Here is a 25523-nt window from a genome sequence, read left to right on the forward strand (position 1 = left end):
TGCTGCTCCGCCCGCTGTGGTGGTGGAGTGCAACCCATGCTTTCCTTCCTGTGTGTGCAAATCCCTCGTCCTAAGGAGGAACCTGGGGAGAGCTGTGGAAGCTGTACGGTGCGGAGAAGCACCGGCACGGCGCTTTGTGCAGCGTCACCCGCGGTCACTGACGCCTCTTGCACCATTTCCGCGCCTCGCTGTCCGCAGGCAGCTCCTGTTCGTTGCTCTTGCAGAGGAGGGAACGGCCCCGAGCCGCTGTGGGGCGGCCCCCAAAGCCGGGGCTGTGCAGACATGACCCTGCAGGAAGGTGACATGCTCCAGGGCGATGCGTCCGTGTGTTTACTTCTGGAGGCCGTGCTGCTGAACACGAGCTGCCATTGCCCCCAGCAGCAGAGCAGCAGGTGGAGCCAGGCTGCCCAGGGGCTGCGTCCTCCTCATCTGAAATGCCAACACCGATGGCACAGCTGCTGCTTCTGTGTCCTTCCTTCCTCTCTCCATCCATCGCTTCCATCCCTTCCTCCTCTGTGTCCATCGTATCCATCCCTTCCTCCTCTCCATCCGTTCTTTCCTCCTCTCCATCCATCCCACCCATCCCTTCCTCCTCTCCACCCATCCCTTCCTCCTCTCCATCCGTTCTTTCCTCCATCCATCCATCCATCCCACCCATCCCTTCCTCCTCTCCATCCATCCCCTCCTCCTCTCCATCCGTCCTTTCCTCCTCTCCATCCATCCCACCCATCCCTTCCTCCTCTCCATCCATCCCTTCCTCCTCTCTATCCGTTCTTTCCTCCATCCATCCATCCCATCCATCCCTTCCTCCTCTCCACCCATCCCTTCCTCCTCTCCATCCGTCCTTTCCTCCTCTCCATCCATCCTACTCATCCCTTCCTCCTCTCCATCCATTGCATCCATCCCCTCTTCCTCTGCTTCTGTCCCTCCCACCTCTTGGCTGCTCCTTTCCATCCCTGCAGCATTTATTTGAGATATCCGTAGCAGTTGGAAAAGACACAGTTGCATTTCCTCTTTCACTCTCAAACATCACCACGGGGGAAATCGGAAAGGAAAAAGTTACGTCTGCAGCAGCTTTGTGACTTCTACCGAAGCCTTTTGTTTTTAACCATGAACTTCGAGGGGAAGGTGTTGCCCTCCCCCTGCACCTGCAGAACATCCGCTGCCTCGCCGGGCAGGGCCTGCAGCCGTGGCGCTCCGCCCGTCGCGTTGAGGCGTGCCGTGCCTTTCCCTGACGCTGTCCTGGGCTTTGTTTTGCTGCTCCGTCCCGAGCTGTGTCATCGTCCTTGTTTCGCTTCCAGCACACTCAGCTCTGCTTTCTCAAGGTGCTGGAACAGCCCTAATGTGCGTCAGGTCCCGAGGCGCGCACGGCTCTCCATTGCTGGAGCACGGCGGTGTTAGCGCAGGGCTGCGGGCGGCGTTAAAGGGAGCGAGCTGGGGAAGGGAGGGAGGGGATCCTCAGAGGGTCCGGTGGGTGTCCTGCCCCTGGGGGTGCCCGAGGCCATGGGTGGGGACAGCTGCTGCGGGGCACCGGCCTATGGGGCTGGGGGCTGCCTGTTGGGGTCTGATCCAACCCAACCCAACCCAACCCAACCGCGCTGTGATTACATGGTCTGTGATCCTTAAGGTCCCAACACAACACAACACAACACAACACAACACAACACAACACAACACAACACAACACAACACAACTGTGCCATGGTTCTGTGGTCCTTAAGTTCCCTCCCTACCCAACCATGCCACGGTTCTGTGGTCCTTGAGATCCCTTTGAACCCAACCATGCCACGGTTCTGTAGTCCTTAAGGTCCCTCCCAACCCAACCCAACCCAACCATGCCATGGTTCTGTGGTCCTTCCCTTTGAACCCAACCATGCCACGGTTCTGTGGTCCCTGCGGTCCCTCCCAGCCCAGCTGTGCCATGGTCCCATGGTTGTGGTCTTTCTGTGTGCGGTTACAGCGCACTGTGGCTGCAGTGCAGCTGCAGCTCCTGTTGGAGCTGGAAGGAATGGGGTTACAGAGCAGCGAGCAGGACGTCGGCCATCAGGTGATGTGGGTGCCACGCTGTGAGAGCGGGGAAAGGAGGGGAGGCAGAACAGATGGGAAACCTTTGATCTGGAGAAGCAAACCGGCTGCGGAGAGGAGTGCTCACTCTTCACTTTCCGGGCGCTTAAATACTCATTTTGGGAGCGTCCTCGGGACGGGCAGCGCGCGTTGCCCACATCCCACGCTGCGCTTCGCTGCACGTCTCCCGTGGACGTCGCCGGAGCTCAGGAGCAGCAGTGGTGAGCAGCGCGGTGCTGCTCGAGGCCGCTTCCTGCGTGGTGGGGGTGGGGAGCGCTCACGTCCCCCCATGTTGCAGCCCCCACGTTTTTAGCTCGTGCCGATGTTTCGGGGCCGCAGCGCAGGCGGTGCCACCACGAGCAGCTCGCGTGGGGTCGGGGCGGTGCTGCCGTGTGCTGGGGCCGTTGGTGCTGATGGGAAGCGTTATCTGCGCAGCCCGAACGGTCACTGCGTCCCCGTCACGGTCGGGTTTTCCACTCTTGGGGTGCAGTGCTCTGGGGACCCCCACGGACCTTCCTGGGGCAGTGGGCTGATAGCACCGTGGGGTCCCCACGTTGGGGGGTGGGGTTCATAGCGGGTGACGGCGCCCGCCGGGATGCGGTCCCCGCTGCGGGGGACGGTTGCCATGGATACTGCGGAGCATCCCTGGTGCAGCACAGAGCTGCATCCTAAAAATAAGCACGATGGAGTGGGGATGGCTGCGTTCCCGATCCCGTGGGTGGTGGTGGGGAGCTGTGGGGCTGCTGTGGGGCTGCCAATGTGGTTGTGGCACAGCCATCGGGTTTCCTACAGCCCCTCTGCGTGGGGGGATGGGGCATCACCTCTTCTTTTTAGCACAGAGCCGAAGAGAAACCCTCAGTGCTACCATCCCTGGGCACCCTGCGAGCTCCCCCTCACTGCGTGCAGCTGCAGAGGGCTCTCAGAGCAGCAGAGGGGACATCACTCCGAGTCACACCAAAAAGCCCTTTGTCCAGAAGTCCCCTGAATTAATTCGGGTTGTTTCTTTCGTGGTGAGGGGTAGAAAAGCAGAAGTCGCTTTGCTTCCCTGTGCGTCTTCTCGGCACCACCGTGCAGCACACGCTGCTCTCCCCATCTCTGCAGCGCTCCGTCCGTTTCCTCGTGGAGCATTTTCTGTCTTTCTGCACAGACACAGCTTGAATTTCCGCAGCACAGCTCTGCCACTGCAGTTCTGCAGTGCTGACCACGGAGTGCATCTGCAATTTGAAAGTAAAATGAAAGCGTAGCGCTGCTGGTCTGGTTTGACGAGATTTATAGACATCGTTCATTACGCCGCGGTTCGAGAAGTACACATCCAATTTAGCAAATGAGAGCCTGGGACAGGGGGTGGGGGGGGGGCGGGCCGTCCATCACTGTGCACGTATATTTGGGACGGAGCTCCCGACAAACGGAGCCATTATTAATGCAGTGATTTCAGCTCGGAGGGGATGAGTGCTTCCAAGTCTGCGTAGTCGAGTTCTGCTCCAGAATTCAGTCTCAGGCCTAAGAGTGAAGAGAGATCCACTCTAAATTCAAGGCCTGCTTTGAGGAGAGATGAGGGGCGCGGGGCAGATGCTCGTGCTTCTGCTCGGGCATCTTGGTGGCAGTATCTCTGTCCCTGCTGGGGCTGTGTGCCGGCGGTGCCCGTTGGTTGGTGTCACATTGAGGTCCGTTGGTCAGCCCGGGGTGCGGTGCACCCAAAGGGACGTGGCGGTGCTTCCCTGGGGCTGAGGAGGAGGTGGCCCTAAATAGCGCTGCGCCCTCCCCCCCCTTTTGGCCGCGTCCCCGTGCAGCTGGGCAGTGTGGCTCATCCTCCTGGGTTTCTTCTCCTTTGGGTCTCACAGCTGAAGAGGTGAAGGCTGAAGGAGCGATCAGTTGAGCTATCAGCCCTGGGATAGATTTTCATAAGCAGGGAGATGCCACCCCATCTTCATCCCCAACCCATCCCATCTGATCCCATTCCTATCCCCAACTCAACGTATCCCATCTCATGAAATGCCCATCCCCATCCATCCCCAACCTATCCCACCCCAAACCCATCCCATCCCATGGCATCCAATGACCACTCCTATCCACTTCTCTCCCATCCCACCCCACCCCATCCCACTCCATCCCATCCTATCCCATTCATCCATCCCACCCCATCCACCGCACCCCACCCTTCTCTGCATCCTTCCCCCTGCAGCGTGGGCAGCCACCACACAGGGTTTGGGCTTTCAGATCCATCTGGGATCACTGGGGGGTTTTCCTCTATCTCTGACCTTTGCATTTAGAAGCTGTATTTGTGAGCCGGGGCCGATACCCTTAAACATCCTCATCAGTGACAGCTCACAGCCACTACCGCCCGTGTCACGCTGTTCAGTTTGCACTCTGAACCAGAGCAGTGTTCAGGAACTGCCAAGGGGACGAAAGCAGTGCGGGTGGGAAGAGAGGATCACAGCACCAAGAACAGATCTATTTTGCATACATTTTATTTCACATTTATTATGTGCCAGCCCCTCTGCAGCTCGCTGACGGACATCTGCATCACCAGAGCCCTCATCCTCGGCGTGGAGGATGCCCGGTGGGATGGGGATTCGTTCCCCATCGCGGCCGTTGTGCCGTGCAGCTCTTTGCCCAGCCCATACTTTGGAGGTGCTGAGATTATTTCGCAGCGGTGGCATCTTATCTGCTGCTGCAGTGGCCCTTCAGAAAACGTACAGGAAACCTCTCGACGCACTGCGATGGCCCCGGAACAAAGAGTTAATCCGTTACCACTGGAAGTATTTGCTTTGCAATTCATTTCTCCCCGTTCACTGCTCAGCTTTTCAATTTATGGCAGGGAGAGATGTGGCAGATTTAACTCTGCTGAGCCCGGGGGAGGTGGGAGCTGGCTGCAGCTGGGGAGGGGGGAGATGTTTTGCTCAGCTGCAGAGAAATGAATGACAACCGAAGGCTGGAGCTGGAGCTGGAGGATTTGTTAATGGCTTTGGCTGCGGTGCATGGAGCACATCTTTCAGTGCCGTGTGTAAATGCGCTGCTTTCTCCTCTGAAATGCAGAGGAATAAGTTAGGCGGAGGCAGAGCAGAAATAGGTCAGTGATTTCAATAAGAGGTGGCTGCGTTGCTCTGCCTGTGCGCACCGTGCTCGTGTGGACTGAATGAGGCAACGAGAACAAAGCGCGGCAGAAGTGCCAGCGCTCGTGCTCTGCGATTGCAGCCTCACAGCCCTTCACTCAGCAGTGATTCCCAGACTCCCACTCTCCTCTCCTCTCCCTCTCCCTCTCCCTCCCTCCCTTACCCTCCCCTCTCTTTCCCCTCTCTTTCCCCTCTCCCTTCCCTCCTCTCCCCCACAACTTCTTTACAGTGTTCTCATATCCCCTGAAGCTTACACTAATTTCTCTTTCTTTTTTTCCTATTAAGTAACAGGGACAGGGGAGAGAAAATCGAGGTTTTCAGACCAGATCTGGAAATAGATGGGGCCGGGCACGGCCGTGCCAGGTCAGAGCTGGGGGGGAAGCATCTGTGCTGGACCCCACGGCCCGGCTCTGCGGTCCCACTGGGAATGTCCCCAGGCACATCCAGGAGGGCACAGGGGGCACGCACACAGCTCTGGGCACGGTGGGGTGGGGTGGGGTATGGGGGATGCTCAGTGTCAGCCCGGGTTGGCTGCAGACAGCGCATCGTCCGGGATGATGGGTACCGGTTGCCATGGTTACGTGAGCTGTGATGCTGAAGGAGCCGCTCTCCATCAAAGGGCAGCGGTGGACCGGGGCGATCCTACAGAGCACTGCAGGGGGGGGGGTCCCAAAGGATGCGAAGGGAGGAGCTGCTCCAGGAGCCCCACACCGCAGCTGTGTGTGACCGCAGCTCCTGCCGCTCCCAGCACCGCCGCTCCCCACCCCTGTGCAGCAGTGCTGCTGTCCTGGGGGGCACATGGGGTGCACAGCACCCTCAGCTGCTTCAGCCGCTGTGTGACAGCAGCAAACCCCCGTCCTCATGTCAGCTGAATAATCCCGTGGTCATGGTCTGCGCCGTCCAAACCCCACACCCCGATTCTTTCAGGAGGGAGTGATGCACACTGACATCATTCCTTATGGGATTTCTCCATCGACACAAAAAATTCCTTAACCACAGTGCATCCTGAGAAGTGGGGGTGCTCCATCCATGGAGATGCCCATGGCTGTGTGTGGGACTTTGGGGTCCCTTCCAACCCCACTGTGCTTTGGTTTTATGGATCTATTTATGGTCAACTTCCAACTCAACCCAACACAACACGACCCAGTGCAGCCCAACCTAATCCAATCCTACCCAGCCTAGTCTAACTCAACCCAACCTAACCAAATCTAGCCCAACTCAATCCAACCCAACCCAACCCAACTCAGACCAACTCAACCCAACCCAACTCAATCCAACCCAACCCAACCCAACTCAGACCAACTCAACCCAACCCAACTCAATCCAACCCAACCCAACCCAACTCAGACCAACTCAACCCAACCCAACTCAATCCAACCCAACCCAACCCAACTCAGACCAACTCAACCCAACCCAACCCAACTCAGACCAACTCAACCCAACCCAACTCAATCCAACCCAACCCAACCCAACTCAGACCAACTCAACCCAACCCAACTCAATCCAACCCAACCCAACTCAGACCAACTCAACCCAACCCAACTCAGACCAACTCAACCCAATCCAACCCAATCCAACCCAACCCAACCCAATTCAATCCAACCCAACCCAACTCAGCCCAACACAACACAACCCAGTAAATCCAACCCAACCCACCATAACCAGCCCAACCCAACCTAACCACGCCGTGATCCCATGTTTCTGTGACCTTTAAGGTCCCTTCCAACCCAACCATCCTATGAGTCCGTGGTTCTATGAACTCCAAACCAACGTCTCAGGAGGGATGTGGTGATCGGGACCCCCCGTGTTGGATCCCCGGCATCCAGCCGTGCTGGGCGCTGCCAGGAGCAGTGCTGGGGACAGGGCACGCTCACTGCTCCTCACCCTACACTGACAGCTGTGATGTCAGAGCCAGGAAAGCACTCTGCATTCATCATCCTGAGTGCTCCTCCACTCTTGGTGTGCTGCTGCTCTCGCTCCGTCCGTGGCCAGGGACTGAGTCATATTTTTGGCACGGCAGTTTCTCAATGGAAACGGCCGTGTCCCATTGCACCGAAGCCAGAAGCGGATGGGAACTGCTCCCCACAGCTTCAGCACACCTCCTACACCACACCACAGCTGAGATGGGGCGGCTGTGGGGTGCAGGAGCTGCACCATCAATGTGCTCCCACCTCCGCTCGGGGCTTTGGGAATCTTTCTACTGATGGAGAGCATGAAATATTCACCGTGCTGCCTGCAGTGCTCGTCCTGTTTTGTTTGCAAGCTGCTTTGGGGGTGAGATTCTGGGAGCACGTACTCAGCGGCCGCGCTCTTCATCCCGCAGACCACTGCCCACTTCAGCAGATGCTTTGTAGGGGATGAACAACGGAGGGCTGTGAACGCCGGGGAAAAAGGGCAGAAAAAAGGCAGAGCCTTCTGCTCCTCGTGAAGGGCTCTGGGAGTTGTTCTGCTTCAGGGGGAGCAGAAGTGGGGACGCCCTCCAACCCGATATCATTGCCCCACACCGCCCACACATGTGGGGAGGAGATACAGCCCTGGCAGCACTGCGCCCTTATCTGCGCCCCACACGGACCCCTTGGACCCCAAATGTGTGGCACCCAGCGTCCCCCAGAGCCCACTGCTTTTCTCTGAGCTCCTTCCCAGCAGTCACACTCGTGGGGGGGTTGGGTTGGATGGGGCGATCCCGGTGGTCTTCTCCAACCCCTTTGGTGCTGTGTCTCTGTGACACCGCCTCTCCCTCCGTGGTGTGAAGGCCGTAGGAGTGTGGGAAGCATCTCCCTGGTTTGGGTAAAGCCCCATTGGGTCACTTTGCTCCACTTATTGGTGGGTGCCAACACCCACTCCCTCCTTTTGCCCCACGGATCAGCCACCGCCAGCTCTCACCTCCCGTTGGTGACCACACCAACACAGTGCGGACCCAAAACCGTCGCACGCTGACATCGCTTCCCTCACGGAGCACCGCCGGTCCCAGTGCTGCTGGGAGGAGTGGGCTGGGGGCTGTGCTGCCTCCCAGGAAGGAAACTGCACTCTGAGTGCCCCCGTTGGCCATCACGGCCTTTCTGGGCTCTGTCCACATCCTCCCCACAGCTGGGGCTGCCCCGTGCTGCCCTTAGTGACCTTAATGCCCCTTAGTGCCTCATAATGCCCCTTACTGCCCTTCATTGCCCCTTTCTGCCCTTTTCTGCCCCTTGCTGCCCCTTTCTGCCCCTTGCTGCCCCTTATTGCCCCTTGCTGCCCTTTTCTGCCCCTTGCTGCCCCTTGCTGCCCCTTGCTGCCCCTTGCTGCCCCTTATTGCCCCTTGCTGCCCTTTTCTGCCCCTTACTGCCCCTTGCTGCCCCTTACTGCCCCTTGCTGCCCCTTGCTGCCCCTTATTGCCCCTTGCTGCCCTTTTCTGCCCCTTGCTGCCCCTTGCTGCCCCTTGCTGCCCTTTTCTGCCCCTTGCTGCCCCTTGCTGCCCCTCGCTGCCCCTTGCTGCCCTTTTCTGCCCCTTGCTGCCCTTTTCTGCCCCTTACTGCCCCTTGCTGCCCCTTGCTGCCCTTTTCTGCCCCTTGCTGCCCCTTGCTGCCCCTTACTGCCCCTTACTGCCCCTTGCTGCCCCTTGCTGCCCTTTTCTGCCCCTTGCTGCACCTTGCTGCCCCTCGCTGCCCTTTTCTGCCCCTTGCTGACCCTTGCTGCCCCTCGCTGCCCCTTGCTGCCCTTTTCTGCCCCTTGCTGCCCTTTTCTGCCCCTTGCTGCCCTTTTCTGCCCCTTACTGCCCCTTGCTGCCCCTTGCTGCCCTTTTCTGCCCCTTGCTGCCCTTTTCTGCCCCTCGCTGCCCCTTGCTGCCGTTGTTGCTCAGTGCTGGGCTGAGCTCTCCGTTCAGGACGGTGAGCGGTGCGGGGCAGCTCAATGCTTTCCATCCCCACGGTCCCGCGGGACATCACGGGGCCGTGTGCCGGGCCCGTGACGCGGGATCCCCGCACGCAGCGCATCCCGCTAAGACGCGTTAAAAATAGCGGCCTAAGAGGGATCGGGCTCCGCTCCCGCATCGCTGCGGACGCGTTTTCCGCGGGTGCGGTGCGGGGCCGCCCCGCTGACCGCTGTCCCTTTGCTTTGCAGTGAGAAGCGCTCCCTGCGCGTCAGCGTGGCCCACCCGGTGCAGTGCAGTCTGCACGGGAGGAAATGCACCGTCTCCGTGGAGACGCGGATCGATCAATCGCAGCCGGATTTCACCAAGCATCGCTCCGGGTTCGTCCTCTCCGTGCCGGGCAATTAGCGGCCCCGGGAGCGGCGCGGAGCCGTGGGGCCGTTCCGTGGGGCGCGTTTGGAGCCCCCCCACCCCACCCCAATTTGGGAGCGGCTCTGTGGCCGCAGCGGTGTCTCAGCGCGGCCGGTGCGGGCCTGGACGATGGGAAGCGCTCAATTCTCCCCAGAAGCAGTTATGGTACCGACGCCCTCCCTGCCCCCCCCCCCCCCCCTTCCCCTCCCCCACGGCGATGCCTTCAGCCCTGCCCCCCCCGGTCGGTCCGCCGGCAGTGGGGCACTGAGCGCTGGGTCGGCTCCGCATCGCCGCAGCTCCCGGTGCGGAGCGACCTCTGCGCGTGGGTTACGCCTTCATTTCCCCCGCGCGCGTTCCCCGCGGCCGTTGGATGCTGCGTGCCCCCCCGGCACCGCCGCAGTGGGGCTCCAGAAGGCGGTGTGGGGCTGAGCCGGGCCCCGCGGCCGCGCTGCGGCTGCTCCCGAGTCCTGGCACTGCCGGTCAGGTCGGGACTCGCAGCACAACGTCGGGGATCAGAAATCCCAGCCGACCCCAAAGCCTCAGCAGCCGTGGGGCAGCGCTGGAGCGCTCTGCCGACCCACCCGAGGGGAGCGGCAGCGCGGCCCCTCCCGGACCCCGTTCCGTGGGGGGAGCACCTCGTGGGCGCTCGGCCCCATCCCGGAGCCCCGTCCCATCCACGTGGGGCTGCCCCACGGCCCTGAGTGCCCCCGACCCCCCCCTCCTCTCCCCACCCCCCGCAGTGGGTCCGCAGCCCCGGGCAGCGCTTTGTGCCCCACTCCTCCGGCGCAGCGGCGGTCGGGGCCGCGGGGAACGGGACCCCCGAGGCTGTGAGATGGCAGTGCTGATCGCCGCGAGATGTCGGCACGAAATCCATTATCTGTTCCAGCTCCGGTTTTATATATATATATATGTATATGAAATATAAAGTATATATATATACGGCCCTGTCTGTCGGCACGGACGAGCTGTTTCCGCGTCGCTGTGGGGCGGCAGCGCCGGAATGAGCTATTTCCGACCCGGGGGCCGTGATGCAGAGAACCCTTTTTATTGATTCGCTTTCAAATCGTCGATATTTTCACGTGTAAAAGAGCAACAAAAGAACCGTTACAGCGTCCCGTGCCCCGCGGGGCCGCGCACCCCCACCCCACGGCCCAGCACAGAGGAGCGGTGCCGTGCGATGGATGCTCAGTGCGTTTTATTTCATCAACACAGTACAAAAATAAATAAAAATAAGGGGGGGGGATTAAATTACAGGCACACGGGGCCCCGTGACACGGTCCGTGGGGTTATAAACCACACATACGTACAAACGCACTGTACACACACATACAAAAAGGAGACGAAGATATAAATTAAGAACAATACGCACCGATTTGGTCAACAGATCTATGGAGATTGCACTAAAAAAAACGGACACGCGGAGCGGCGGAGGGTCCCGACGGACAGCGATGGCGGAGGGATGGCACCGTGCTCTGTGGGACCGCGTCCCACCCCCGTTGGGGTTTTTTTTGTCGTTGTGTGTGAGCGGTTTTCTTTATTTTTTTTTCTTGTTGTTTTGTTCTATTTTTTTCCCCTTTTTTTTTTTTTTTGTTTGTTTTTTGTTTTCATTTCCGAAGACACAAAACGCTCCGATGTCTGCATGCGCGATACCACTGTCAAAGCAACGATGAAAAGGAGGAGGGGTCCGGGGGTCCGTGTCGGTCCCCCCGCGTCGGCTGTGGGGTTCGTCCCATAGCAGCAGTGGATGTTCGCCCCGGAGATCCCTACACAACACTACGGATCAGTGCACGATGGGAACAACGCGGTTCACGCGGACGCGGCGGTGCCGCAGCGCCCGACCCCGACCCCACAGTCACCTCCGTGGGGAGGTCGGCGACGGGGACACGCGGCCGCGCGCCTCCAGGGGAGCGGATGGGGCGGCGAGGGGGGCGCGGAGCGCTGCTCCCCCGCCCCAACCCCTCGGTCAGAGTCACTTCATTGGGGAAAATCAATGGGGCGATGCAGCCCCGCCGCCGGGCTCGCCTCGGTGGGGACAAAGGATGGGGCGACGGGACGCCCTCCGTCGGGGTCACCGCAACGGGGATAGAGGGTGGGGGGAGGGGACCCCTCCAGCGGAGTCACCTCGGAGGGAGCGGCGGACGGGGCGGCGCGGGGTTCACCGGTCGAGCCCGATGAGCAGGCGGCCCTTCTCCTCCGCGCCGCTCTCCTTCTTGAGGTCGGCGAAGACCTGCGTGAAGAAGTGGGGGTCGGCGTTGACCTGCAGCATCTTGGGGCTCATGAGGTCGATGATGGAGAGGCAGCGGTCCCAGAAGGCCTCCTTACAGCTCTCCACCAGGAAGGGCTTCAGCGGGTAGGAGATCTCGTTGCCCATGTAGGAGTAGGAGAGGTACAGGCAGGTGAGCAGCACCGCCTGAAGTTCGTGGTCGCTGCCCACCTCGGCCGAGATGACGTCGCGGCACAGCATGTAGAGGAACACCACGTTGGCCGGCGTGATGAAGCCCTGGTCCTGCCAGCCCTGCAGCAGCAGCGAGCGGTCCACGGAGCGCAGCCACAGCACGGGGTCGGTGGGCGACAGGTGCTTCAGGCGGTAGCAGCGGCGGCACAGGAACTCGCCGAGGCAGCGCAGCAGTTCGCTGGTGGACGCCTGGACCACGACGCGGCGCGGGGTGGCGGTGGCGGCCGCGGGACCCCCGGGGGGGTTCTTCTGCGCCGGGGGGAGCGCGGCGGCGGAGGAGGAGGAGGAGGAGGAGGGCGGCGGGGGAGCGAAGGTGGCGAGGTTGGCGCAGGAGAGCGACTTCTTCAGGTTCTCGTTGTTGAGGTGGGTGACGTTGCTCTGATAACCGCCGTTGGGCTGCACCTTTTTGGAGCTTTTCTTCTTGGCCGAAACGGCGGCGATGCGCTTCCAGGGCAGCACCGAGATGAGCGAGTGCCGCTTCAGGCCCTTCTCCTTCGCGTTTTTGCTGTTCTGCACCGCCGTGTAATGCCCCACCGTGGCCGTCCCCTCCTCGAACAGCGGGGCCTTCCGGTAGCTCGGCGACAGCGACAGCACCGTGCCCATGGCGCCGGCCGCCCGCCGGGCCCCGCCGCCCGCCCCGGCCCCGGCCCCGCTCCGCCGCCGCCGCTCAGCGCCGCGCTCAGCCCCGCCCCTCCGCCGCTCCGCTCCGCGCGCTCCCGCGGGCGCAGTGCGCGCCACCGCTCCGCTCCGCTCCGCCCCTCTCTCGTCGCCAAGTTAGTCCTAAACGTCGCCTGGGAACAGGCCACGCCCCTCTATGTCTAAACCACGCCCACCGCCGCGACCGCGCCTCCTGATTGGTGCGTCACGCGTCCGCCACGCCCCCTCGCGGAGCGCGGCACCGCCGCAGCGCTGCGGGAACCGCCGCCGCGCGAAAGGGAGCGGGGGAACGGAGCCCCCACCCCCACCCCAACGCTGCGCCCCAATGTGCGCGGAGGGGGCGGCCCCGGGCGGTCCCTCAACGCCCCCTCCCCCCCCGGGCCGAGGACGCTGAAGGCGGCGGTGTCACAGCGCAGCGTGGGGCCGCCCCCCACCCCCCCCCCAACGGAATTCAAAGACACCCGAACCAAAAAAACCTCATTTTATTGGAACTCATCTGAACATCAGATACAGCGGTGGTGGTCAGCAAAGAACCGTTCGTAGCAGCGGCGGTGCCGGAACCACACAGCGACCGATGGGGGGAGGGGCGGAGGGGGGCGGGGCCGCAGAGCCCTCGGGACATCCATCACTGCAGGCGGCTCCGGGCCGGGGGGGGGGGGGGGGCCGGGTCTCACACCCCCCCCGAGCACCGCGGGGGCAGAGGAGGGGACACGGAGCCCCTCCCGGTGCCGCGGGGGCAGCGGACGGACGGGGCCGCGTGGCACACGGCGGGGGGGGGAGCTTTAAAAACTTTCCGAGCGAAAAGTGGGACCAAAACGGCTCCGGAAGGGTTCACTCCCCCCTCACACACACACACACTCACACACACCCACACACACACTCACACACACACGCACACTCGCCCTCTGTCTCCGAGGCAGCTCTGCGATGCAGTGGGGGCCGTGTGACCCCCGGCACGGCCGCGGGGGGAGCGGAGCGCCGCTCCTCTCACCTATGTCAACTTCTTGGCTTTGTTGTAGAGCGAATCCACCACTTTGCTCATGTTCTGGATCGTCTCCAGGGCGGCTTCGTAGGTTTTGTCCACGGGCGGTTCGTCGAAGATGATGAGGACGCCCTCGCCCTGGTCCAGGATCCCTGGGGGGCACAGAGCTGCGCTGACCCACAGCACTGCCCCACGGCACTGCACGGCCCCCACGCCCCCCAGAGCACTGAACCGAGTCTGATCCAGCAGCAATTAACACTCGGGATTAACGGAGCGGCAGTGACACCCCCCCCCCCGTTACCCCACACCGGGGGTGTCCTGAGAGGTGCGGGGGGGGGGAGGAGCCCACGGGGCAGCAGCGCAGGGCCTCACCGTGGAACTTCTTATCCAGGATCATCTGTGACAGTTTCCTCTCCACGTCCGCCTGGAAGTGAAGCACACGGACATAGGGGGGTCACAGAGGCACCAGGAGCACCCCTGCTCACAGCGGGGCAGGGAGGGGGCAGGGAGGGGGCAGGGGCAGCCCCCCTGCAGCCAGGACACAGCGCTGAGCCCTTACCTTGGAGAGCTTGATGAGTCCGGATATGTGCTCCATCTGTAAGAGCAGCAGCACAGCTACGCGTGGGGCTACAGTGCTCCCCAGGAGCTCAGACCCACAGCTGACCCACAGCGGGACCCCCCCGTGCTCACTCCCTGCCCAGGGGCTGCAGCCCCACCCCCCCCCGTGGCAGCACTCCCTGGGGCACCGACCTGCACTCGGGAGAAGGGCTCGATGACTCTGATCAGGTTCTGCTCCAATAAATTATCGTAGAGTTTGGCCAAGTGAGTGTTAATGATGGGGTCGTCCCGCAGCTCCACTTTGTAGTCCGTCAGCGCCTGCGGAGGGGAATCGGTGAGCACAGCACGGGGAACCAGAACAAACATAGGGCAGCACGAGCTGCGGCCCCACAGCGCCCCGGGGTCACCTTCTCGAAGTCGGCCAGAGAGCGGTTCTTGCTGGCCTGGGCCACGCACTTCAGGGCCTCCGTCTGTGGGGGAAGAGAGCAGCGGGCTATGGGGTGCGAACAGCAGCAGTGGGGCAAAAGGGGGCACAGCTGTGTGCCCCAGGGGTGGGGGAGCCAGGCTGGAATCCCAGTCGCACACTGGGGATACTGGGAGCCAGGCTGGGATCCCAGTCGCACACTGGGGATACTGGGAGCCAGGCTGGGATCCCAGTCGCACACTGGGGATACTGGGAGCCAGGCTGGGATCCCCAGTCACACACTGGGGATACTGGGAGCCAGGCTGGGATCCCAGTCGCACACTGGGGATACTGGGAGCCAGGCTGGGATCCCAGTCGCACACTGGGGATACTGGGAGCCAGGCTGGGATCCCCAGTCGCACACTGGGGATACTGGGAGCCAGGCTGGGATCCCAGTCGCACACTGGGGATACTGGGAGCCAGGCCGGGCTCCCAGCAGTGGGTCACACCGAGCTGTGGGGTGCAGCTGCTCCCTACCTGCCTCCCCGCGTAGCGCAGTGCCAGCTTGCCGCTCACCAGCGCCTGCACGTCCTCGGGGCTGCGGGAGGGAACGGAGCACTCACTCACAGCCACAGAGCCCCTCCCCCCCCCCAACAGACAGCACCCCCACCCCACGTACGCGTTGAGCATGATCTTGCAGAGCAGCATGTACTTGAGAGCTGTGATGGCCTTGGGGCTGTCGATGGAATCGTAGCCCTCGAACGCTTCATAGAAGTACGAGTACGCCGTCTTCCAGTCCTTCTCCTCCGCCGCGTGGATGATCCCTGAAGAAAGGAGGAGGGGGGTGGGCGTAAGGGGGGAGGGGGGGCAAGTGTGGGTGCACACCCCCTAACCCCCCCCGCCCCAAGGGGGGGGAGCAGCTGGGAGTTACCGGACTGCATGTCGAGCGCGGCCTGCAGCTTTGGGGGGCAGTAGATGGCGTTGGCGGTGGTGCGGGCGGAGGTGAGCGCTGCCCGTGCCTTGGGCAGGTTGCTCAGAGCGTGGTACGTTTTGCTCTCCAGCAGCTGCACCTCCACCAGCAGCGCTTTGTCATCCATCTTCTTCAGCTCCCGCAGGAGCTGGGAGCCTGAACGGGGATAAAACAGGAGCTGGAGAGGAGGGGGGGCAGCACAGAGGGGAGCGGGCACGGCACAACGGGGCACCCCGCGTCCCAGAGTTGCTGGAGACCCGCAGACACGGGGTTCCCCCGTGTCCGCGGGTCTCCAGCAGCTCTGGGACGCGGTGAAAGATGGCACTCGGGGCCGCGTGGGGTCGGGCAGCGGCTGTCGCCCCCCAGCGGGGACTCACCGAGTTGCAGCGCTTCCTGGTAACGCTTGGTGTCGAAGTAGAGCGAGACGAGCCGCGCCTGGAGGGGTGGAGGGGGGGGCAATAAAGAAAACGGCGGCAGTTGGGCTTTGTGCTCCGGGATGGATCCCGCGGCAGCGACTCGAGGAGGGAAAAAGCAGCGTTACCTCCAGAGCCTGGCGGAGGAACGTCCGCTTCTCGGACTTGGCCCACTCGATGCACTCCAAGCACAGGTCGACCTTGGGGGGGGGGTGGGGGGGGGAGAGAGGAAGGAACGCTGCCCCACAGTCTGCCCCACACGGAGCCCACCCCCAGTGGGGGTAACTCCCACAGCACTCAGTGACCAACACGACTTACAGCTCCCAGAGCCGCGGAGAGCCGAGGCCTGGCTTCCCCCGACCCCCTCCCCCACGCACCCCCGACCCACGGGGATCACCACTCCGCACTGAGCTCCATGGGATTGCCCCAAACTGCAGCAGCGCTCCTGAACACCACGGTCAGTGTGGGACAGGAGGGTCAGGGCTGGGAACGCCGCACGGGGCAACGGGGGTCATGGCTCCTCACTAACGAGCAGGACGCTAATTAAGCATTACCTCCTGTCCCGTGGCCGCCTCCATGTCGAGGAACAGGTCGAGCAGGGAGCGCACCAGGCGTGCTGCCTTGGCCTTGCTGATGGAGTTGAGGAAGGGCCGCACGTACTTCAGGAGCCCCCCCAGCTCTGCACGGACAGAAAGCGCTCACACAGCCGTGCGCTGACACTCAGCGCTCACCCCACAGCCCCCCCACAGCCCCCCAGCTCTGCACGGACAGAAGGTGCCCACAGAGCCGTGCGCTGACACTCAGCGCTCACCCCAGAGGATCTTTCCTCCCCCCCTCCACTCTCCTTCGAAGGCCGAATGAAAGCTCAGCAGGAGCGCTCGCCCCGCACACCGCTCCTTCAGAGCTGCCCCCATTTGGGGAGAAGCTCCGCGGGGCTCACACCCCCAACCCCTCCCCCCACACACAGACCCCACAGGGCACCCAACCCCCCCCTCACCTTCTGCCTGCCCCGTCTTGGCCAGCAGTGACCCCAGCTCCAGGATGCTCTGCTCCTTGACCTGCACCGCCTCCTCATCGTTCTCCTGCACGTCGCGTTTCACTGCAGAGGAGCGCAGCGCTGCTCCGGTGCTCCTCAGCTCCCGGGGCAGCACCGCCCCACAGCACCGCCCCACACCTCACCCCCCTTATCTCACACACCACACCTCATCTATCCCACACCTCCCGTCCCCACGCACCCCCTGCCCCCCAACCCGCACCCCACACCGCCTCACCCCGCTCTCCGTCCTACACCAAACCCCCACCCGCACTGCCCACGCGTTCCCTCACCACGACCCCCCCAGAAACTGTCACACAGCACTTGAACTGCTGCCCCCAACGCCCCACAAAGGAACCCCACATCCCTTGGAACCCGCTCCCCACATCTGATCCACCCCATACATAACACCCCGCGCCCCATATCCTATACCACACACCCCGCATCACGCACTCCACACCCCCTTATCCTGAACCCATACATCCTCCACCCCACCCCAACCCTCAGCACAACAGCCCCACACAAAGCACTGAGGGCGTTCCAGCCACTGCCCCATAGCGCCCTATATCCTCTGCCCCACGTCATAACCCCATAGTCCGGGGGGGGATACCGTATTTGCATAGCCTGCCCACATGTCCTGCCCCACATGTGGTACCCGTACAGCCCAGGAGTGCCCCCCTATCCCCAGACCCACATATCATAATTCTTAGCCCACATGCCCTGACCAACATGTCATAACCCCACAGCCCGGGGATAACCCCACATCCCCGACCCACACGTGAGTCCCCCACAGCCCAGGAGCGTCCCCTAACCCCAGACCCACGTGTCATAACCCCATAACCCAGGGGGGAACCCGTACCCCCCAACCCACCCCCACACCCCCGCCCCATACCGCACCCCCTACACCAGACCCGCACCCCCCACCCCACCATCCCCGCTGCAAATGCCCCCTCCCGCCAGCAGCCCCCACCCCTCCCCTCAGCCCCACATCCCCCCACACCCCACACCCAAACCCCCCCCCCCGCCCCGCGCAGGCCGCGCCGCGCCGTGAGTCAGCAGCCGTCCGCACCGCGGGGCGGAGGCGGCGGGGAGCGACCGGGAGGCGGCGGGGGGAGCGGGAGGAGCGGCGGCGCTCACCGATGGAGTGCAGGATGCCGATGGACGCCTCGCGGTCAGTGGAGAGCAGAGACTGCGCGCGCTGGAACTCCAGCACCGCCGCCGCCGCCATCTTAGTGCGCTCCTCCTCACGGCCGGCGGCGGAAGCCCCGCCCCCGCGGGAACGCCCACTTCCGGCGGTGCGGGGGGTGATGGGACGTGCAGTCTCGCTGGATGGGAGGCGGGGCCTGGTGGGGTGACACGCCTATTTCCGGTGGTGAGGGATGACGGGAGGTGTAGTTCCGGAGGGGGAGGGGCTGAGGGGGGCGGGCGCGACCACTTCCGGTGCTGGGGGCGATGGAAGCTGTAGTCCGGGGGCAGTGTACGGCGGGGGGCGTGGCCGCGAGGGGGGCGGGGTGGTGGGCGGGGCCGAGAGGGGGCGGGGCGGAGCCACGGGGACTCCTTCGGGGGGGCGGTGCAGCGGAGCTCCGCCGGGGGAGACCCCGTGCCCGCGTCCTCACACCCCATCCCATACCCCATACCCTGTATCCCGTGCCCCATATCCTGTACCCCATACCCCTCACTCCCATCCCATACCCTGCATCTCATACCCCATATCCCCTAACACATCTCATACTCCGCACCCCCACCCCACGCTCCCACACCCTGTATCCCATACCCCATATCCTGTACCGTATCCCATACCCCATATCCCACTCCTCTGCCCCATCGGATCACGCTCCCCACACTGCAGCTCTGTCCCACCCCGCCGACCCCATTCCCGCCCCACACCCCATTATTTCCCCACCGAGCCCCGCAGGATCCCGCGCGGAGATCGCCCCCCAATTAAAGAATGGGTGCAGCTCCAGAAAGGCCCCAGCGGTGCGGTACGGGGTCACGGAGCCCCATCCTTCAGAGCGCGGTGCGGCCCCACACATCGGCTCGCGTTCCGATTTGGGGCGCTCCGATTTGGGGCGCTGCAGCCGCATGGGATCGGGGGTGCGCACGTGGGTGCGGGGTGGGACACGCGCTGTGCGTGGAGACCCTCAGTAATGGGGGAAATATGGCGGAGGGGTTTGGGGGCGGGGAGGGAAAGGGGGAAAGAGGGATAAGGAGAGAAAGAAAAACGGGAGAGAGAGAGAGAGGGCGGGGGAGGGATGGGAGGAAAAAACCGGGGGGTGGGGGAGGAAGGGAAGAACGGAGGAAAAAAAGGAAAAGAGAGAAAGAAAAACAAGGGGGTGGAAAAGAGGAAAAAGGGAAAAGGGATTAGAAAAGAAAAAAATGAAAAGTAATAAAAAAGTGAAAGGAAAAAGAGAAAAAGATGAAAAGTAAAAAGAAAAACAAGGAGAAATGGGACAAGATAGAAAGGAAAGGAAAATAGAGGAAAGAATAAATTAAAGAAAGGAAAAGAGGGAAAAAGAAATGGCAAGAGGAAAAAGGATGGAGAGAAAAAAAAGGAAAAAGAAAAATAAAGAATAGAAAAAAAGAAAAGAAGAGAAAGTAAAACAAATAGAAGAAAAGGAAATGAGAGAAACGGAGGAGGAGCGGAGGTGGAGGAATCGCAGCGGCACTGTGGGGTCGGGGCACCGCCGCCCACCCCCAGCGCAGCGCTGCAGTGCCCTCTTCTGCCCAAACCTGACCCCCTCTGCCCCACAGCGCTGCTCTGCCCCAGTGCTCCCGGGGTGTGGGGCCGTGGGGGACCCTCCATCCACGGGAGCCCACATCAGTGGGAACTTCCACCGTGGGGAGAACTCCCATCGGGGGGGATCCCTCCATCGGTGGGGGAGCGTCCGATGGTGGGAACCTCTATCGCAGAGGAACCTCAGTAATGGGGGAAATAATGGGGCGACGTCCACCGATAGGGGAACCCCAGTGATGGGGTCACGGGGGAACCTCGGTCATGGGGGGACCTCCAGCAGTGGGGAAGGCTCCGTGCGGGGGGACGGCTCCGCTGTGGGACAGACCCCCACTGCGGGGAGGCCTCCGTCACGGAGGAGCCCCCGTCACCCGGAGACCGTCCCCACGAGGACGTCCCCATCACGAGGGAACCTCTGTCCCGGGGGAACGCCCATAACGGGGGGACCTCACTTATGGGGAAACCTCCACTGCGGGGGAACCTCTGCAGAGGGGCCACGTCCGTGGTGCATGTCCCCCACGGCGGAGGGACAGCCCCCACCAGGGAGACCCCTCCTCACTCACTCTCCTTTGTGCCCCCCTCCCGCGCCTCTTGAGCAATAACGCTGGGATTAATAAAGCCGCCGAGCCCTCCCCTAATCGACTCCAGCTGCAAAAACATTCCCCGCATTCAGAGGCGGCTCTGTCTCCGGAGCTGCCGCGCGCTGCCCGGCCCCGGCCGGATTCCTGCCCCGGCCCCCGCGCCCTCCGCCCCGCGGGACAGCTGCGCCGGAAGAGCCGGAGCGATGGCAGCCGTGGGGAGAGGGCTGTGGGGCGCACGGGGTGTGGGGATCGGGCAGGGGTGGGTCCTGGGTGGGGGTACTGCGCTGAGGGTGCGAGGAGGGAGGTGGGGTGCTGGGCTGACCCCCGCTGCTGTCTGTCCCTTTTCATGTCCACCCACCCCACTGCCATCCTTCCTCAACCATCCCATGACCATCCATCCAGTGTCCGTGCATCCCATGTCCACAATCCCGTATCCATCCCATATCCATCCCGTATCCGTCCCATATCCATCCCAAATCCACCCATGTCCACCCACCCCATGTCTGCCCATCCCGTACCCACCCGTCCCTATCCACCCCTCCTGCGTCCATCCATCCCATCGTCCTGACATATGGGGGAGGGGGTGGTGCGCTGAGCCCCCCCATGTCCCCCCACCCCGCGTCCGGCGGCCCCATCTCCTCGGGATGGGCGCTGCGGTGGAGGTGGGGCGGCGGCTCTCCCCGCCCCCCGGGACGGGCGACCCCGCGGGGTGGGGAATGGGGGCTTCAATGGGACGGGGGTCAGGAGATGGAGGAACCCAGGGGACGCGGGGACGCCCCCCCCCTCCCATACTGCTCCCGGGCAGGAGAGGGACGAACGGCCCCCGCGCCGGTGCTGCCCCACATCCCCGGGACCAAACCCGGGGGCTGCCCCACGAGCGGGCACCGAGGGGACGCACGGCGTGAACCCCCCGGCTCCTCCCCACCCCATAACTCCCCAATGAACCCCTGAGAGGCCCCGACCCCGCAGGACAGCGGCCCCCCCCGCCCCCCCCGCACGGCAGAGTCGGCTCAGCCCCGCGCCCGCTCAGAATGCGGGGTCCATTCGGGAGCCCCCGCCCCGCGTCCCCACATCTCCCGCGCTGCTCACGGCGCTGGGGGGGGAGGGGAGGAGGGGTTGGGGCGAAACCCCCCGGGGCTGCGGCTCCGACGCACGGGGAGAAGCGGGGCACGAAACCTCGGCCCCTCGAGGCGGGGCCCCACCGGCAGCGCTCCGACCCGCCGGGCCGGGCCCCCTCCCCCTCAGCTCATCGCTGGAAGATGCAGCCGGAGCCGAGGAGCTTTTCCTTTCCAAACCGTGCGCTGGAGCGCAGTAACCCCTTCGGTTCCGTCCGTTCTCGGAGCGCTCTGAGCCCCCGACGGCGCCGCCGCGGAACGGAACGGAACGGAACGGAGCGGAACGGAACGGGGCGATCCCGCTCCGCAAAGACCCCGCGCAGCGCTGCGGGGCTCCGCCGCTGCTCGCGGTGACCCCGCTCCGCTCGGGACGAACTCTTTTCCTCCGACCCGAACCCCGCAGCACCGCGAGGACGATCCCCGAAGTCCGCATTTCCAGCCCGGACCGCGCGGAGCCGTCCCCGCGTGGGTTCCTCCGCGCGTGCCCGGTGCCGCTGAAGTTCAGGGTTCGGTTTTCTGTTTTCCCCTCCTCGCGGAGCTCTTTGTTCGCGCAGCGGTCGCCCCGAGCGCGGCCCCACCGCAGCGGAGGGGAAGGAAACGCAACGGAGCCGCGAGGAGGAGCGCGGGGCTCAGCGCACGCGTTTTGCCCAAGAGGAGAAGGGGAGGACGCGTCCACCCGCGGCGGAGCGCGACGGGGGCCGAGCCCCCACGGCCTCAGCTCCGGGACACAGCGGCAGAAACTGAGCGGCTCTTCCTCCTCCTCCTCCTCCTCCGCCCGTCCCCGCGGATCGGAGCCCGACGGAGCAGCGCCCGGAGCTCCGCTTCCCCCCCCCCTCCGTTTCGTTCTTTTTCTCCTTTCAACAGAAATACATAATTAAATTTACAAGTGCTATTTACAGGTTTAATTACAAAACGAACGGACAAAAAATAATAATAATAACCGAAGGAGAGAGAGAGAGCGACCGGCGGCTCACACGGTGGTCTCGCCCTGCCGGCCGCTCGTCAGCCGCGCGTAGAACTTCCTCCACGAGTGCAGCGTTTTGCCCGACCATATCCAGAAGCCCGAGGTGATGCCCACGATGAGAGTCATGAGGTACTTGATCATGTAGACGGTGAAGTCCGGCGTCATGCGGGGCGTGAAGTGCAGCGGGCAGGGGATGGCCAGGCTCTTGCAGTGCTGGCTGACCCAGCTGCGCTCCCAGTGCTCGCGGAACGCCTGCTCGTAGAAGTAGCACGCGATGACGATGGTGGCCGGCACGGTGTAGAGCACGCTGAACACGCCGATGCGCACCATGAGGCGCTCCAGCTTCTCCGTCTTGGTGCCGCCGTGCTTCATGATGGTGCGGATGCGGAAGAGGGAGACGAAGCCGGCCAGCAGGAAGGAGGTGCCGATGAAGAGGTAGACGAAGAGCGGCGCCAGCACGAAGCCCCGCAGCGGGTCGATGCTGTTGAGCCCCACGAAGCAGACGCCGCTCAGCAGGTCGCCGTCGATCTGCCCCATGGCCAGGATGGTGATGGTCTTGACGGCCGGCACGGCCCAGGCGGCCAGGTGGAAGTACTGCGAGTTGGCCTCGATGGCCTCGTGGCCCCACTTCATGCCGGCGGCCAGGAACCAGGTGAGCGACAGGATGACCCACCAGATGGAGCTGGCCATGCTGAAGAAGTAGAGCATCATGAAGAGGATGGTGCAGCCCTCCTTCTTGGTGCCCTGCACCACCGTGCGGTAGCCGTCCTCCTGGAAGCGCTCGTTGCACACCACGCGCTCCTCCAGCACGAAGCCGGCGATGTACGCCACCGACACCATGGTGTAGCAGCCTGACAGGAAGATGATGGGCCGCTCGGGGTAGCGGAAGCGCTGCATGTCCACCAGGTACGTGGTGACGGTGAAGAAGGTGGAGGCGCAGCACAGCACGGACCACACCAGGATCCAGACGCGGGCGAAGCGGATCTCGTCCTCGTTGAAGAACATGTGCCCGTCGGGGCGGGCGGGCTCGCAGGGCGCAGCGCAGTCCTTCTCGCCCAGGAATTTGTAGTTGAGGTACCCGGGCACCTTCAGCGCCCGCGGGCAGTGGAAGGGGTGATCCAGCGTGGCGTAGCGCGGCGCGGCGGGGGTCCCGCGGGCGGCGGGCGGGGAGACGCTGGTGAGCAGCGCGGCCGAGGAGCCGCCGTCCTCCGAGTGGTTCTGCCCCACGCAGATCTGCTCGGCGCCGTGCCGGGGGAAGTTCTCGCAGCGCAGCCGCTCGGGCCACTGGAAGCCGAACTTGTTCATGAGCGCCTCGCAGCCCTGGCGGGCGCGCTCGCAGATGGAGCGGCACGGAGGGATGGCCTGCTCCAGCACGGTGCACACGGGCGCGTACATGGAGCACAGGAAGAACTTGAGCTCCAGCGAGCACTGCACCTTGACCAGCGGGTAGAACTGGTGCACCTCCAGCCCCGCGTCCTCCTGGTTGGTGTGGCCCAGCAGGTTGGGCATGATGGTCTGGTTGTAGGCGATGTCGGTGCACAGCGGGATGGAGATGGGCTGGCAGAAGCCGTGGTCGGGGACGGAGATGCCCTTCTCGCTGTACGGCTGCCCCCGGCTCGGCGCGGCGCTCAGCCCCGCCAGCAGCACGGCCAGGGCGGGCAGCGCGCCGGGGGGGGCCCGCATGGCGCCGGGGGGGTCCGCACGCTGCCCGGCGCCGCTGTGCTCGCCGCGCCCCGCTCCCAGCGCGGCCCTATCGCGGCGTATCGCGGGCTATCGCGCCCTATCGCGGAGTATCGCGGCGTATCGCGGCCGGAGCTGCCGCCGCGCTCCCACCCGCCGCCTTTGTGCGGGGCACCGGCGCGGCCCCGCCGGGAGGAGAGGCCCCCCCCCCGCCCCGCCCCCCTCCCCGCCAATCGCAGCCCTCTCTGCTCACGCCCCGCCCCCTCCTGCGGGCCCCCCCCTCCCCCCCTCCGCCCCCGGGGGCACCGGGCCCCTCCCCGTCCCCCCCAGAAAAACTTTTCGGCGCTGGAAAACTTTTCCCCCTCCCCCGCAACCCCGGACCCGGACCCCCCCGGGCTGATCCGGGGGCACCAAGCGACTTTTACGGCACAATCGCCCTTTCTCGAGTGACCCCGTCCCGGACTCCCCCCCACCGCAAAGTACCGCTCGGAGCCCCCGGTGACCCCGACCCCCCCCCCCCCCACCCAGCGCGGCACCGCTCCGTAGGATGGGGACACCCCGACCCCAAAGAGGGGCACGAGGGGGTGGTGGTGACCGCAGAGGGGGTGGGGGCTGAGCCCCGGGGGGGACAGGGGCCCTCGGCGGCGGTTGTCCCCCCGCCCCCTCTCCCTTCCCGTCAGTTCGGCTGTAGCTGCGCGGAGGAGCCCCGCTCGGAGGGCCCCAGCGCCTTTCACGGCGTAATTGAAACCATTGCGCGGCTGCGGGGCGGGGGGAGGGGCGGGGGGGCGGCGGGCAGAGCGGAGCAGAGCGGAGCGGAGCCCCCGCGGGACCCCCGGAGTCGGCCCCGTCCGGATCTCGGGGTCCGCTCGGAATGGGTTCGGGGCGGGCACCCCGCTGCCCCCACCCGCACCGGCGCTGGGGTTGGGCTTCCTCGTGGGGGGGGGGGGAGCACCGTCTGTGCCCCCGGCCCCTCCCCCCCGAGGCCGGGGGCTCCTCCGGGCACGCGCGGGGGCGCCGAGCCCCCCACCCCCCGGGGATCCCCGAAGCGCGGGGACACCGGGACGACGCCGTGGTGGGGGCGGAGGGGGCGGACGCGTGCCGTACCCCCACCGTAACGCCCCGTGACCCGAGGGCGGGGGGCACAGCCGGGAGCCCCCGCGGGGCAGAACCGGGGGCACAGAGCGGGGGGGGGGGGCGGGGGGGCCGCGGTGGGGCCCCAGGGCTCGGGGAAGGCCCCCCCGCCCCCGGCTTTGTTTCACACTTAAGAGCCGCTAATTAAAACCAGGCGCTCACGGTGCCGGCGGGGGAAAGGGAGAGGGGGGGGCGTGGGCAGCGGAGCCGACACGTGTCCTGCGTGAGCGAGCACATACACACACGCGTGCACGCGCTCACGGGTGCGCGCACCGCGGGGTCCTGCGTTGCTCGGTGACCTCGAGGGAGACCCCGCAGCCCTTTGAGGGGGGGGGGGTAGAGGTGGGGCGCGCAGTGACCCCGCGGCCCGTGGGGGGGCTCCCCGAGCATGTCGGACACGTCCCCCGCCAGCGGC

At 64.3% G+C, this 25523-nt stretch overlaps 4 protein-coding genes across 5 annotated transcripts in view; 1 reads left to right on the forward strand and 3 right to left on the reverse strand.

The window, feature by feature from the left end:
- Window positions 1-9511, forward strand: part of MYO1D (myosin ID) — a 67921-nt gene extending 58410 nt beyond the window's left edge. For both annotated transcript variants that reach the window (XM_065747608.1, XM_065747609.1), the window contains exon 22: window positions 9276-9511. In XM_065747608.1, coding sequence (XP_065603680.1) covers window positions 9276-9432 — 157 coding nt within the window. In that variant the 3' untranslated portion in view covers window positions 9433-9511. The remainder of the gene's footprint in view (window positions 1-9275) is intronic.
- Window positions 9512-11465: 1954 nt separating this feature from the next.
- CDK5R1 (cyclin dependent kinase 5 regulatory subunit 1) lies at window positions 11466-12536 on the reverse strand. The gene has a single exon (XM_065747614.1). It carries the CDS (start codon window positions 12491-12493, stop codon window positions 11591-11593), a length of 903 nt encoding a protein of 300 aa, XP_065603686.1. The 5' UTR covers window positions 12494-12536; the 3' UTR covers window positions 11466-11590.
- A 901-nt stretch (window positions 12537-13437) lies between these two features.
- PSMD11 (proteasome 26S subunit, non-ATPase 11) lies at window positions 13438-18176 on the reverse strand. The gene is made up of 13 exons (XM_065747650.1): window positions 18044-18176; window positions 16871-16972; window positions 16428-16552; window positions 16002-16073; window positions 15838-15895; window positions 15422-15616; window positions 15170-15314; window positions 15028-15088; window positions 14495-14557; window positions 14280-14405; window positions 14089-14124; window positions 13902-13953; window positions 13438-13681 (listed from the first exon to the last, which is right to left on the reverse strand). Exons 1-13 carry the CDS (start codon window positions 18132-18134, stop codon window positions 13539-13541), a joined length of 1269 nt encoding a protein of 422 aa, XP_065603722.1. The 5' UTR covers window positions 18135-18176; the 3' UTR covers window positions 13438-13538.
- Window positions 18177-22303: 4127 nt separating this feature from the next.
- On the reverse strand, window positions 22304-23980 carry FZD2 (frizzled class receptor 2). The gene has a single exon (XM_065747701.1). The coding sequence runs from the start codon at window positions 23978-23980 to the stop codon at window positions 22304-22306; it is 1677 nt and encodes a 558-aa protein (XP_065603773.1).
- Between the last annotated feature and the right edge of the window lie 1543 nt (window positions 23981-25523).

This window comes from Cyrtonyx montezumae, unplaced genomic scaffold, assembly GCF_038088225.1.
Source record: "Cyrtonyx montezumae isolate F1298 unplaced genomic scaffold, pur_monq_1.0 scaffold_48, whole genome shotgun sequence".
Classification (NCBI taxonomy): domain Eukaryota; kingdom Metazoa; phylum Chordata; class Aves; order Galliformes; family Odontophoridae; genus Cyrtonyx; species Cyrtonyx montezumae.

Bases quoted from the DNA above. Each gene is read 5' to 3' on its own strand.
- PSMD11 (XM_065747650.1), bottom strand. From the start codon at position 18,134: ATGGCGGCGGCGGCGGTGCTGGAGTTCCAGCGCGCGCAGTCTCTGCTC. The intron at 16,973-18,043 runs GTGAGCGCCGCC...GCTCCTCTGCAG, and splicing joins CGGCATCCTGCACTCCATCG to TGAAACGCGACGTGCAGGAG. The intron at 16,553-16,870 runs GTGAGGGGGGGG...CTGTCCGTGCAG, and splicing joins CAAGACGGGGCAGGCAGAAG to AGCTGGGGGGGCTCCTGAAG.
- CDK5R1 (XM_065747614.1), bottom strand. From the start codon at position 12,493: ATGGGCACGGTGCTGTCGCTGTCGCCGAGCTACCGGAAGGCCCCGCTG.
- FZD2 (XM_065747701.1), bottom strand. From the start codon at position 23,980: ATGCGGGCCCCCCCCGGCGCGCTGCCCGCCCTGGCCGTGCTGCTGGCG.